The sequence below is a fragment of the Pelodiscus sinensis genome, chromosome 2 (genome assembly GCF_052426305.1).
Source record: "Pelodiscus sinensis isolate ZL-2025 chromosome 2, ASM5242630v1, whole genome shotgun sequence".
Lineage (NCBI taxonomy): Eukaryota > Metazoa > Chordata > Testudines > Trionychidae > Pelodiscus > Pelodiscus sinensis.
Window position 1 is genome coordinate 249,114,071 of NC_143053.1, and position 14,827 is coordinate 249,128,897.

The following is a 14,827-nucleotide window of genomic DNA, read 5'->3' on the forward strand; positions in this document are numbered from 1 at the left end:
CGCTCATCACCGGCGAAGGGGTATGGACCTGCTACCCCAGTTTATCACAGCTGCGTCTCCACAGGCCTCCTAGCCCCAGGCTGCGCTCCAGGCCCTACAGCCTGGGAGCTTGCTTGGCCAGACCTCTCCAGTCCCTGCCTTGCTGCCCCAGCACTCCTTGAGCTGCTGGGAGCCTCCTGCTTTCCCAGCTGCCAGCTCCTTACTGCTCTCCCCGAGCGGGAAACTACTCTCCTTTATATAGCCCTCAGCTGGGCCCTCCTTAGCCAGAACTGCCTCAGCTGGGTCTTTGCTTCCAGCCCCGACTCCGGGCCTGGGTTTTGCCCCATGCGCTCTGTCACAACGTGGTATCCCCAATATGTGAAGATTGAGTCTAGTATCCCCTGGTCTATCTGCCACTTGTTCTGTTGAGGTAGTGATCTCAATCCATTGGCCGTGGTGTTCAATGCACCCAGTAGATAACATGCACTGATAGCGATGCCATGGGAGACACACCAATTCCACAGGGTAATAGCTTCTGTACAGAGGGCATCAGTGTGGGTGCCCCCTTGTCTGTTCATGTAAAAAATGCTGGTGACATCGTCAGTGTATATCTTGATGTGCTTGTGGGCTATCAATGGAAGGAAATGTTGGCAAGCTAGTCTTACAGGATATGTCTACACTACAGAGTTAATTCGAAATAACAGACGTTATTTTGAATTAACTGTAATAGCTGTCTACACATACAAATTGCTATTTCGAAATAAATTCAAAATAGCGGAGCCCTTATTTTGAATTAGGTAAGCCTCATTCTACGAGGAATAACACCTAATTCAAATAGCTAATTCGAAATAAGTGCTGTGTAGACACTTATTTCAAATTAGGGGGCCTCCAGCCCCTCCCAGTTTCCTCTTGTGGCCACTCTAGTCCAAACCAGGAAAACTCCTCTCCTCTCCCCCAGCCCCGGGGCCCTAAAAGGGGCAAACTCTGGCCACTGGGCATGTGCAAGAGCCAGGCCTGCCAGTAGCTGCAGACCCTCAGCCAGTGGCCACAGGATGGCAGCTAGTGGCATCCAGCTCTCCCCCGCTCAGTCCCCCAGCAACCAGGAACCAGCCAGCGGCCATAGACGGTGCGCGTCCTCATGGACTAGTGCGGAGATCATGCACCTCATTGAGGTTTGGGGGGAGGCCCCCAACATCCATTATTTCTGCACTAGGCGGAGGAATGCAGCTGTCTACATCTGCATAGTGGCCACCATGGCCAGGAAAGGCCACAGGTGCACCCAAGAGCGGGTGCACCTGAAGGTGAAAGAGCTGTGACAGGCATACGCCAGGGCCACTAGGGGCAGCGCTGACACCTGCCCCTACTTCCCCACCCTCGACCAACTCCTGGGGGGCGGGGTGGCCTGCGCCAGCCTGGGAGGCAGCGAGCTGGGACCGGAGGGCTCTGACCCAGGCACACCAGAGAGGCCACCGCCAGCTGTCCCGGCTCCAGAGTCGGCAGGGTCGTCTGGGGAGGCCATACGAGGTAAGTGCCAGCACTGTCCCCTATCTGGGGGGGAAGCAGAGAGGAAGACCAGGGACCACGTGCGTGGGCCATGCCTCCCACGGATCATGCAGCCACCTGTGCACGTGCAAGCACGTGCCATGCCTCTCTTGGGCAGGTGGCTCCAGCTGTGTGACACCCAGGGGCCGTGGCCCAATAGGCACATGCATGTGTGAAGAGACCTGACACGCTTCCGACCCAGGGTGGGACCCAGCAGGATGCTCTCCCTTCACACACCCCCTCTACACAGAGGCAGGGGACATCTCCCCCCAGCCCCGGCCACACTATACATGGCACAGGGGCATGGGTGCAGTCTTGGGGCAGCTCCCAGTCCTAGGGAGAGCCACACATCCTGACCATGGCCTCTGTGCAAGCACATTGGCTCTGACGGTGCAGGGCATGGTCACTCTCACGTCGCGAGGCGGGGGGGGGGGGGGGGAATGGGGCTGGGCATCATCCACTGTGTCCCCAGGGTGAACTGACCACTTCTCTTCTTTCTCTACAGCTGCACCAGCTGCTCGTGCAGGGCGCACCACCCCTTCCAGGACATGCTCCCACATCTGCGGCCTGCTCCGGACCACCAGCACATGGCAGGAGTACCGGGACCAGCACCTGGGGGCCCTGTGAGCCCTGCACCGCACCATCCAGGCCTCAATGCTGGAGGACCTGCAGCTCCACCGGGAGGACTGAGCAATGAACTGTAACCTGCAGGCCCTGCTGCAGAGCATGCTGCCCCGTGCCAGTCCTGCGCTTGCTACCCCCCCAACTACTGTTCCTCCTCCCACTCCTGCCCCCCCTCCCACCTCTTCCTCCTCGACCTCCACACCCTCCTCCTCAATGTCCACACCCCCCATCTCAACCTCTGCACCCTCCTCCCCATCCCCCCGGGGATGCAGAAGCCCCCTCCTCCACCGTGCTGGGAGGTGGTTGGCCCGGCGAGACCCCCAGCCCTGAGTGCTGAGCTTCCCTTCCTCCTTCTTCCCCTTGCTTCCCCCTTCCAGCTCCCTCCCCTCTCCCACCCTCTCCTACCTCCTTTCCCCCGTCCCCCCAGAGTTTCATTACCCTCCCCAATTGTGTTAAATAAAGACAGGTTATATTTTTGAAAATACATGTCTTTTATTTGACATGGGGCGGGGAGGGCTAGGGAAGGGATGAGAGGGAGGAATGAGGCACAAGCCCCCAGTGGGGCAGACCAGGGAGGCTCTTAGTACTCCTCAGGGTGGAAGCTCTCCCGCAGGGCCCCCTGGATCCTGATGGTGCTCCTGGATGGCAGCCTGCAGACAGTGCAGCCAGGCTGCTGGCAACGTGTCCACAGGATGCAGCAGAGTCCATGGGGGCAGGTCTGGTTCCATGTTGCAGAGTGCTGTGCTGTACCGAGCGAGGGCAAGCAGAACACTCCGAGACACAAATGCTTTGCTGTCCCTCAGCGAGGTGGACCAGCAAGCAGAGAAACCTGAGAACTGTCTGTCTGGAATCAGGGGTCTGGTCCCTTTAAGCACAGACCTCAGCTACCCTGAGGCAGCAGTCCCATGCACTAAGTCTGACCCTGATGCCCTTTTGGCACTGGTTCCAGCCAGCCTTACCTTCGATTCAGGGTCCACTCAATGTGGACACGCTATTTTGAATTAGAAAAATGCTATTTCGAATTAGTTTTTGTATCTAAATGCATTATTTCGATTTACCTTATTTCGAATTAACTAATTAACAAACTCACAGATCTTACTTCCAGTACATTTATATGGACAGTCTTTCCTTTTGGTGTCCAGAGGCCCGGTATGGTAGAGTTTTCAATGTGCACCTCCCCTACCCGTAAGAGAGGCATCTGTTGTGATGATGACAGAGGGCTCTGGTGTTTGGAATGGGATTCCTGTGCATAGGTTCTGTGTCTTTGTCCACAATAGTAGTGTGGCAGAATGGAGAGAACCCTGTTTAGGGGATGGTAGTTTGGCCTGTTCCAGCCCTGGAGACACCTCATGAATAGATGTACATTGGAGACCACTGGGTTTCATGCTGCCACGTGGCCGAGCAACTGAAGGCAATCATGTGCCATGACGATAACGTGCCATTTTTTTAACCAGGTCCCTACTTTTCTTGAACCTTTTGATGGGCAAGGAAGTCATTACCACCATTGAATTGAGCTGTGCCCTATAAACTGTATGGACTGTACTGGTGTGAGCACTGACTTTGTTTCATTTCTTAGTAGTCCCAAGGAATGGAAGCAAGTCATGACTGTATGAATACTGTGATGGGACTGTGCCTCTGATCTGGACTTGATCAGACAGTCGTTAAGATATGGAAAAATGATGACATTGAGTTTCCTTAGGTAGGGGGTGACTACTGAAAGCATCTTGGAGAAGACCCTTGGTGCTGCGGAGAGTCCAAATAGGGGAACGCAGTATTTTCTATTAGCCCTTTTGCAGGTGGGAAGTATGGTTGCAGCGATCTGTCAAATTGTTTTCACAGGGTCCATGATAGTAGGATTTATGGGAAGTGTGATCTTTGTGGTAGGGGTGGCCCATAGGATGTTGGTAAGCTCAGGTTGGGTCTCAGAGACTTCCTCCATGGCAAAATTCAAAATCACTGCCATTCTTTTAAAAAGGTCCTGGAATGACATAAAGTCAACGGCTGCCATTGGAGATGGTGGCATTACTACTTCATCCGGCAAGAACGGTGAGTTGGTGTCAGGAGATGTATCTGGTCCTGATTCAAGGGTTCGCTGATCTGTTGCATCCTCCTGAACCCACTGAGGAGATGGAAACTGAGGTGGAGGGGAGAATTCAGGATGTTTGTCTGTATTCTCAGTGTGCTTTCTCCTATAATTACATGGCCATGGACTCCAATACTGCCACTGTGTGCCGTATGGCATGGGCAGTGGCATCCATATGTATGGTTCTCAAGGGGGATTGCAGCCCCCATTGAATGTCTAAAAGTGGGGTGGGAGGACAGTACCAAGACCTTGGTGCCAGGTGACAGCTGAGGCAAAAATAATAACTCCCCTCTGTCATCTTCATTGCTGGATCGGAGCATAGGAGGAGAGATGTACCTCGGTGCCACTATGGCTGGCAATGTATCAGTGCCGAGGAATGGGGAGTGAAAGGTGCAAAAGACGGCAAGGTCCTTGTGACACAGGTACCTCAGTGCCGGTGCTGATGGCATGTCCACTGACACTGATGACTACTGCGGTACCATACGGTTGTGGCACCGGTAGCTGCATTGATGGTACTGGAGTCTGGTGCCAGTTGATCTTGAGGTGCCACGTGATGTAGTCCTGGCATTGATGATTCTGCCTTCAGTTTCTCTAGCACTGCAATGGGCCCTTAATTTGTATGTAGTCTCAGTGCAGGGTTTTTGCGCTCTCTGTTTAGTGGTGCCGTGCTGGGTGCCAGAGACACTTGGCGTGTCACACATGCTGATGCGTGGAGCGGCCTCAACTCTCAGTGCTGATTTCTCAGTCATGCGCCGTGTGGGCGACTTGTGATTTATGATATAGAGAGGAGGCACGTTATTTGGAGGATTTTTTCCCCTTGTCAGATTTCTGTTTTTTGGGCTGTTGAGTTCCTGGATCAGAGGCAGGCAGCTGTGCTTTTTCAAGCTGGTAAATGAGGAGAGCCAGTTTAAAAACCAGCTCCCCTTATGGACTGGCTGCCTGTTGCCCTGTGCTGCTGCCTCTGATACAAAGGCAGTAGCATGGAGTGGCAGCTGCCCCTGTCCAGGGGAGGGTCTGAGCTCCTGGAGCTGGCATGAGCTGGAACTGAGCCAGGCTGCCTGCTCACCTGCCCCCTAATACACTTTAAATGCAGAACCACAGCAGGAGTCCAGGACCCAACGCAAGCTGGGACTGCTGGCCATCCTGCTAAAAAATTTACTGGCAACAGGAGCAGGAAAATGCGTGTAGTCTATAGCATTAACCAACAAGCATTTGCTTATGGGTTAATTGGTTAATCGACTATACTGTTACATTCCTAATCTTAAAGTGGAGGTCTCTATCCCTGCACATACATGCCTTAAGCTTAGCACAGTAGTGGCAATCCTGGTGCACATGACTCTTGCCTAGGTATTTAACACACTCTGAGCGTCCATCTGAGATGGGCATCGTGTCATTAACGGTGAAGCAGCGTTTAAATCCTTGTGATCAAGGCATTTTTGTCCAAACAGGGTAAAACCAGAGCAATGGGGGAAAACAACTTGGATAACAGTTTTTTTCTTTTTGGGGGGGGGGGAAACGAACTTGGATGAGACCAACAAAAGGAAGAAGAATGAGAAATGGGTGAAAACAAACAACTTACCTACATAGAATAATAGTGAGTGAAGAGCACTGCTGAGCTCTGTCTTAAGTTGGAGACGGTAAGAAAGAACTGAGGGGAGGGTGGCCGCACATGCGTGGTTGCACTGCGTGGTGCTCGCACACCCTACCTGCCGTGCTTACACGGCCCCCCTAAACACTGCTGTGAAGAATCTGGTCTGCAGTGCTGGGGCACACTGAGACCTGCTGTGGAAGAGCCACTGGGATGTCCCTCAAAGAAGAATTCCAGTCCTGACTGACATATCTCAAAACATGCTGCAAGAAATCCTCCAGTATGTATATAGTCCAGCAGTGAAGCAAAGCATCCTGGGAATGCTAGCTGCTCACTCCACAGAAAGTCCCAGCTATTGACATACAGATACATATTGAATGACAAAACAGTAGACAGTCTATATGCCAGCAATGTATACTAAAATGCACTATTTAGCACACAAAAATTAATTGTGTGTGAACTGCCCTCTCATTCTTTGTAGACACAAAACTTATGCATTCATACACCAACCGATGCATTAGAATCAATTCTGATTTGGGTGTCTGGATGTTACAGTAATCTAAATATTAAATAAATTATAATATTTGACAATTTATTTTAAATAGTTGTCATCCACTTTAAATATAATATTGTTCTTTGACAGTAAGCAATTTTCCCCATAATATTCACTATCTCAATTAACTATAATTATGGTAATGTAAGTTATTGGCAAGTGAAATGTACATATCTGATGCTGTAAATAAAAATAAGGATGTCTTATCATAGGTGAACAACATCACAAAAACAACAAAAAGAAAAGATTTATAACATTGGGTCACCTAACACTAGCAAGTATGAAAATGATCCAGCACAACTAAAAATTGGGGAAAAGGTCACCAGGGAGAATAATTAATTTGTATGACTTACCTCTCGTGAATCTACTGCTGCATACATAATGTCCATCCAACCTTTAAATGTTGCCTAAAATAAAAGACACATTAAAATCCCATTAAACTTTCAGGGAGAGATGCTTTAGCCAGTTTGCAACATCTTTGTACCACTGAGCTGGAGCAAAGGTAATGCAATCTATCTATAAATGCCCAATAGACATATTTCTGGTGAAGGTGATCTCCCTGATGATATGTCTGACACAGGCCTCTGTGCCCTATTCATATTTTTGCATAGATGACATGTCAGGGGAGGGAGGAGGCAAACTGCAGCAGTGTTCTACCATAGCAGTCCTCCACTTGTGTATGATTCATAAAGTTCCTTAATTCAGTGGTGGAACAAAATTGCTGAACAACAGGTTTTTATTGTGTTGGAATGGGGTTTGATCCTAAGAATCAGAGAACTGGAATTAACTCTCTAATGCTATATCCCCCTTCCCATTTCTGGCAGAAAGAGAATTTTGCCTTCAGTTTCATGAAATTAAAATAAACATTCCATCTTTCCTCTATAGGGCCACTATTCTGCACCCTTTATAGAAGTGGGTGAGTAATCAGCACTATGACACTACCCCATAGTATGCTGACAAGCAAAAGAAAACAGAACTTACCACCTGAAGAAGAGCCAGATAACCAGAACCAACATTATCGAAGTTGACTTTAACATTTACCCAATATATTTTTTGCGTGTCATTATAGTTGGTACAATTGTATTTGTTCTTAATATTTTTGTTTAAGTTTGATTTTTCTTCGGTCAAGTTAATGCATTTTCCAAATTTTCCTGCAAATAGGTTCACTCCCATGATACTAAAAATGAGCCAGAAAATGAGGCATACAAGCAGAACATTCATAATGGAAGGGATGGCACCCACCAAGGCATTTACAACCACCTAAAAAGTGAAATAAAAGAAAAGCATATAGTTATTATAGGCATTTCCATAAGCAGGGCTCTGTATAGCTATTCACCACATTAAACTATTTGAAAAACTAAGGAATCCCTTGTGTGTAATGATGTATTCATGATGGTCTCAGGATATTAAAAGGACACAGTGGGAAAGGTAATATATTTTATTGGACCAACTTATATTGATGAGAGAGTCAAGCTCTTGAGCTCTTTTTCAAGTCCAGGAATCCTATTCAATATTACAGCTAAATACAAAGATTGTTTAGCATAAGTAGCTAGCATATATTATATATATAGTAGCAGGTAGAGTGGGGATGCTCAGTGGGTTACAGATTGTTGTAATATGAATAAATCCAGTATCCCCATTATTGTAAGTGACTGTCAAAGTTATCAATTTAAGCTTCCAGACTTCTTCTTTGAAAGTTTTGTTCAGATTTCCTTTAGAATCATAGAACACTAGAACTGGAAGGAACCTCAAGAGGTCATCAAGTCATCTCCTGCATTCATGGAAGGACCAAGCACCATTTAGACGAGGGATCTGAAACTCCTGGCCCACAGGCCACCCCTAGCTGCAGCATATTCACAGTCCAGCCTAGGACTCCCAGTGGGCAGGAGAAGCTGATCATTCCCCAAAACCCATCCCTTCTCCCTCCCCATTAGCACCCCATCACCCAAAGACATGGCTTCATCTTCACACAAGTCACAGCCAGCAGGGCGAGCTGGCAACTCATAGGTGACATTTGTAAGAGAGAGATCATGAAGACCACTGGGGTTCACACCCAAGAAATATCTGAAGATAAAGTGAGAGGTTGAACTTGTCTGAGAGGAGGATTAGTTTTTTCTGATATTTGTTTCTTTACAGGTTTCAAACATCTTTCATCACATCAGGAAAAATGGAAAGCAACCTAAATTATTTTACCAGTCAAGTTTGCACTTGCACAGGTTAAATGCTCCAGTGACAGCTTTTGATGTTGTCTCCCACAGTATTCTTACTGGCAAGTTAAGGAAGTATGGATTTGATAAATGGACTGTAAGATGGATAGAAAACTGGCTAGATTGTCGAGCCCAATGTGTAGTTCAACATCATTATTAATGACCGGGAAGAGGGGATAGACTGCACCCTCAGCAAGTTTACGGATGACACTAAGCTAGGAGATACATTGGAGGGCAGGAATAGGGTCCAGAGAGACCTAGACAAATTGGAAGATTGGGTGAAAAGAAATCTGATGCACTTGGGTTCCTGCACTGGGGAAGGAAGAATCCCACGCACTGTTACTGGCTGGGGACAGAGTGGCTAAGCAGCAGTTCAGCAGAAAAGAACCTGAGGATAACAGTGGAAGAGATGCTAGATACAAGTCAATAGTGTGCCCTTGTAGCCAAGAAGGCTAATGGCATGATAGGGTGCATTAGGAGGAAGATTTCCAGCAGATCTAGAAAAGTTATTATTCCCCATTTATTTGGCATGGGTGAAGTCACATCTGGAGTATTGCGTCCAGTCCTGGGCCACTCACTATAGAAAGGATGTAGATGTATTGGAGAGGGTCCCGCAGAGGGCAACCAAAATGATTAGAGGTCTGGACCTAAGAGGAGAGGCTGAGGGATTTGGGCTTATTTAGTCTAAAGAAGAGTGAGGGGGGATTTGTTACCAGCCTTCAACTATATGAAGGAGGGTTCCAACGGGAGAGAGGTTGTTCTCAGTAGTGACAGATGGTAGAGCAAGGAGCAATGGTCTTAAGATACAGTGGGGGAGCTCTAGGTTGGATATTAGGAAAAACTATTTCACTAGGGCTGTGTCTAGACTACAGGGTTTTGTCGACAAAAGTGGACTTTTGTCGACAAAACTAAACCTGTGTCTACACTACCGCTGAGTTCTGTCGACATAATGTCGACAGAACTCAGCAGTTTTGTCGACGCTGGTAAACCTCATTTTATGAGGAATAATGCCTTCTGTCGACAGAGTTCTGTCGACGGAAAGCGTTATTGCATCTAAACTGTCCTTTGCATCTACACTGCCATGTCGACAAAGCAGTTTGCTTTGTCGACATAACTGAATGTAGTGTAGACACTCTTTGTCAACAGAAGCTTTGTCGACAGTATCTGTCGACAAAACTTCTGTCGACAAAAGCCTGTAGTCTAGACGTACCCTAGGAGGGTAGCGAAGCACGGGAATGGGTTACCTAGGGAAGTGGTGGAATCTCCATCCCTAGACGTTTTTAAGTCCCACCTTGACAAAGCTCTGGTTAGGATGATGTAATTAGGGTGGGTTGTGATTTGGGCAGGGGGCTGGACTTGATGACCTCTTGAGGTCTCTTCCAGCCCTAGGATTCTATGATTCTAAGTAGCTAGGTAATTTGCTGCATATGAAGAGAAGTGGCTGAACAACTGACTGCAGGTCCCCCAGAAAGGGGGAGCATAGTGTGTTGCATGGTTATAGGCTGTGCCACTGAAGAGGACACTATGGGTCCTACAGAAGGAGTGCCAGTGGTGAGGCACCTCCCAAAAAGGGCATACTAACAGGCAGTGGTAATTCCCAAGACAGTCAGCAGGAGGTGTCAGAATGGTGAGTGATCCCCATTATATCCTTTCACTGATGCTGGGATGAGAAAAAATGAGCTTCTGAATCTGTCTAGAAGCACAGGACCCTCATGTGGGCAAACATCTTCCAAGATCTGAGATTGATCCCTGATTCTTCCACAGGAAGAGCAGTGACAAATTCCCCATGCAGAGTTTCCCACATGGTTTCCCATAATGCTTAACAGAATAGACTAGAGAAAAGCTCCAAGATCTAAGACTGATCCTTGCTTCTTCCATCAGAGTAAGGCATTTGATACAGTCTTGCACAACCATCTCATAAACAAACTATGGAAATACAACCTTTATGGAGTTACTACGAATGGGTGCATACCTGACTGGAAATTCAGTGCAGAGAGTTGTTATCAAGTGGTTCACAGTCAAGGTGGAAGATCATATTGAATGAGGTTCCACAAGAATCAGTTCTGGGTATAGTTCTGTTCAATGTCTTCATCAATTATTCAGATAATGGTATAGAGCACTGATAAAGTTTGTGGTTGATGCCAACTTGAGAGGGGTTTCAGTGTTTGAAATGATAGGGTTAAAATTCAAAATGATCTAGGGCAACTTGGAAAAATGGAGGGAAGAAAGTAGAATGAAATTCAATAAGTACTCCAATTAGGAAGGAAGAATCAGTTGCACATATACACAATGGAAATTGATTATGTGGGAAGGAGACCTGCAGAAAACAATTGGGGAGGAGTGGATCACAGTGGATCACAAGCAAAATATGAGTCATATATACTGAGTACTGTTGGGAAAAAAGCAATTATGCAAGGATGTATTAGCAGGAGTGTTGTAAGAAAGACACAAGAGGAATTTCTTGTACTGTACTCCATGTGGATTAGGTCTCATCTGGAGTATAGTGTGCAATTCTGGGGAAAGATTACATTTACATTTCAGGAAAGATGTGGCCAAATGGGAAAAAGTCAAGAGAAGTGCACGAAAAATGATTGAAGGCCTAGAAAACATGACCCATGAGGGGAAACTGAAAACACTGGGTTTGTTTAGTCTGGGGAAGACAAGACTGAAAGGGAACGTGGTAATAGTTTTCAAGTACATGAAAGGTTTTTGCAAGGAGGGAGAAAAATAGTTTTGACTGACCTCTGAGGATAGGACAAGAGGCAATGGGCTTAAACTGCAGCACGGATGGTTTACATTGGATATTATGAACATTTTCCAGTCAGGTTGATTAAGCACTGGAATAAATTGCCGTGGGAGGTTGTGGAATTTCCATCATTAGAGATTTTTAAGAACAAGTTAGACAAACACCTGTCATGGATGCTCTAGATAATATTTAGTTTGGCTATGAGTACAAGGGACTGGACTACATGACCTCTCAGAGCCCTTCTCATGCTAAAATTCTATGATTCTATGTAAAAAATGGTGATGGTATTGTTGATCATGATTTAAACATGTCTGTCCAGATTAGATAAAAAAAAAGAAAATACAGGCCAGATGAATTGCTTAAAGTTCCATAGTGTTAATATTTAGAAGAGACTCTAAGACCACACTGCTTGGCTACGTCTACACTGGCCCCTTCTTCGGAAGGGGCATGCTAATTTTGAAAGTGGGAATAGGGAAATCCGCGGGGGATTTAAATATCCCCTGCGGGATTTAAATAAACATGTCCGCCGTTTTTTTTCCGGCTTGGGGAAAAGCCGGAAAAAAGCGTCTAGACTGGCCCGATCCTCCGGAATAAAGCCCTATTCCAGAGGATCTTTTATTCCTACTTTGCGGACATGTTTATTTAAATCCCGCGGGGGATATTTAAATCCCCCGCGGATTTCCCTATTCCCACTTTCAAAATTAGCATGCCCCTTCCGAAGAAGGGGCCAGTGTAGACGTAGCCCTTGAGTTTGATGATGTTGGAGATATACACTTCAACTCACTTCAGAGGCCTCCATTATCCTCATTAGAGTTGGCTGAAGAGATACAAATGGAAGGCCTTTACAAACATCAGAAGGCTTTAATACTAACAAAGGGATATCAGAACTTAATGGGGAACTCCAACATTAATATCTATGCTTTGTGTAAGGATCCATGAGTCTAGAAGGAAATGTTATTCAACCTATGCAGCAACTATAGTTCTTCAAGTTGTGTGTTGGTAAGGGTGATACAATTTAAGTGTGCAAGCATCCCATGCCCCTTAATGCGAGATTTTCATTAGCAGTTTTCATTCAACTTGCTCTTATGCCCTACACATCTTTGTTGCCCATTCAGAGGCTATTTAGAGCAGTACAGATGAACAACCTCTATGACAAAGTCACACCAAGAAAACTCCAATGTAGAGGGGAAGGAGGGCAGATAGTAGAGCACCCAACAGGGATACACATTTTGAACTATTGTTATTGCATAGGGAGAGTTCGTTCTTTGAGTGCTGTCCCTGTGTGTACTCCACTTCAGATAGTTGCTCAGCAGTATCCCCAGAAAGAGGCATCTTTGGAATAGACTCTAGTACATATGAAAGAACTGAGCTGCTCACTGCTGCATCAGATATAGAAGCATGATATAGTGTTTGGAGAAAGTATGTATTGAAGACCATGTAATGGTCAACCCTTCCACTAGAGAAAGGAAGACTGATATCACACACAGATGTATCTTAACTGAATTATTTGTTAAGCCTGTTTTCTTTCTTCAGTTGTAGGAAGCCATTCAGCATAAGTGAATGTTAGGAAGATTCAGGTGCAATTTGCTGGTATTCACACCAACAGCTAAATCTGTTCCACTTTTGAAGTATTATGGAAAGGTTCTCTCCTGCTGTACCCTCTATTGTATGTCCATGTACCACAGAGGAACCATGCCCTGAGGTGGAAAAACATGTTTGCCTGATTATTTTCATCACTTTTAAAATGAGGTGTTGTGGAAATGTGTAACACAGAACCTTTGTCCAAGGAAGAAGAAAGTCATCTCCCAAAGGCCTAGGCCCCTCATGGAGCAGAAAAACAATTCCTATTTGTGGCTGAGACAAAGAGATCCACCTCTAGATGTCCCAGATTCAAAATATGTCACCTAAGATCATCAACTGTCAAATTTTGTTCCAGGAATGTACACTGCCAAAATGTGAATACAATAGGCTATACATCAATTACATAACTTTATTGCTTCAGCACATAGACAGGAGATCTCATGACAGTTGATATAAAACATGAAGACTACTTTGTCTGCCAAGATCTTGACTGACCTCCCTCTGATAAAAGGAAGAAAGAGGAGACAGACATTTCTGATTGTCCTTAGTTCCAGAAGATGGTATGGAGATTGGTCTCTTGAGGTGATCATCTGCCCCGTACAAAATGAACCCTGAGATGTGTCCCACCCCCACGTTTGAGTAGGGAATGCATCTATCAGTATGGTGACCATCAGCAATGACCAAAGAAAGGCAATGTCAACCCCAACATTGTGGTGAGCCTTCCCCTAGTTTAGGAAATCCTTCATCTGGCATGGAAAAGAAACTTGTTTGTCTAAGTTGTGTCTATGTGGTGAATACAATCTCCCGAGTCAAGTCGGAAAGCAGCAAAGGTGTAACCTTGCATGATCTGTGATGGAAGTTCAAGCCATCATGTGACCCAGGGATCTGCAAACAGAGCCTCACTGAGGTCTGAGGCTCACTTGAATAGTCTTGATAAGAGGGAAGAAAGGCCCTGATAGTTAGTGAATCTAAAGATGCCTCAACCAACAAAGTGCATTTTTGAAAAAGGATCTACATATACTTCCTGACATACAACCTAACTGTAGGCACCATGAGAAAGTCTTCTGGGAGACCAGCATCACCACCCCATAAAATTAACCCTGGAACAGCCAATTGCTGAGGTATGGCAATACCACAATTGCTTCTCAATGTAGTGAGCAGTCACCACCACTATTGCCATTGAGAAAACCCTTGGAGCTGAGGAAAGACTAAAAGGAAGCATACAATATTGGAAGTGATCCTAACCTATCACAAAATGACTGTGAGCTGGGTGTATCAGAAAACAGAAATATGTCTCTTGTAAGTCAAGGGCTAAAAATCAATTTCCGCAGTTTAATGAAGGATTATTACTTTCAGAGTCACAATGGTGAATATTTGGCACTTTACAAATTTGTTTAGGAGTCTTACATCTAAAATCAGTCTCTGCCCTTTGTTTTTCTTTGATATGAGGAAGTACCTTGAATAGAAACCCTTTCCCCTATGTAGAGCTGGGACAGGCTCTGTTACTCCTAAGTAAAGGAGAGAATTTATTTCCAGTCTTATTAGGAATCATGAGAAGGGTTCCCAAAGAGGAAGGAGAAAGGGAGTGCAAAGGAGAGGGGGATGTGAAATGGATGTGACAATCTCCAAAATTCATTTGTCATGAATGTCAAAACAGGGAGATCGGAAATCTACTTGTAACTAGAAGACTAAAGAATGGGGAGGCTTCAAACCCTCAATTGGCCCTTCAAAACTGACACTTTTGAGGCTATCTGTATATTTGAATCAGCTTGGTTTGTATTTTTTCTTCCTCTGGAACCTGTGTTTTTTTCTCTTGGGTTTCATGGGACTCTGGTACCCAGAAAAATGTATCAAAGGAAGCCTGCTGCTGTAGCATTGCAGTTGTATGAGATTGCTTATCAGGGTGAAACTCTCTGACTGCACA

The 14,827-nt window shown here is 46.0% G+C and overlaps 1 protein-coding gene across 1 annotated transcript in view; it reads right to left on the reverse strand.

Moving 5' to 3' along the window:
• Positions 1–14,827, reverse strand: part of LOC102448247 (sodium channel protein type 5 subunit alpha-like) — a 122,444-nt gene that overhangs the window by 13,128 nt on the left and 94,489 nt on the right. Inside the window, exons 22-23 of the mRNA XM_089776792.1 lie at positions 7,351–7,629; positions 6,723–6,776 (exon numbers count right to left, since the gene is read on the reverse strand). Of these exons, the coding sequence (XP_089632918.1) occupies positions 6,723–6,776; positions 7,351–7,629 (333 nt within the window). The remainder of the gene's footprint in view (positions 1–6,722; positions 6,777–7,350; positions 7,630–14,827) is intronic.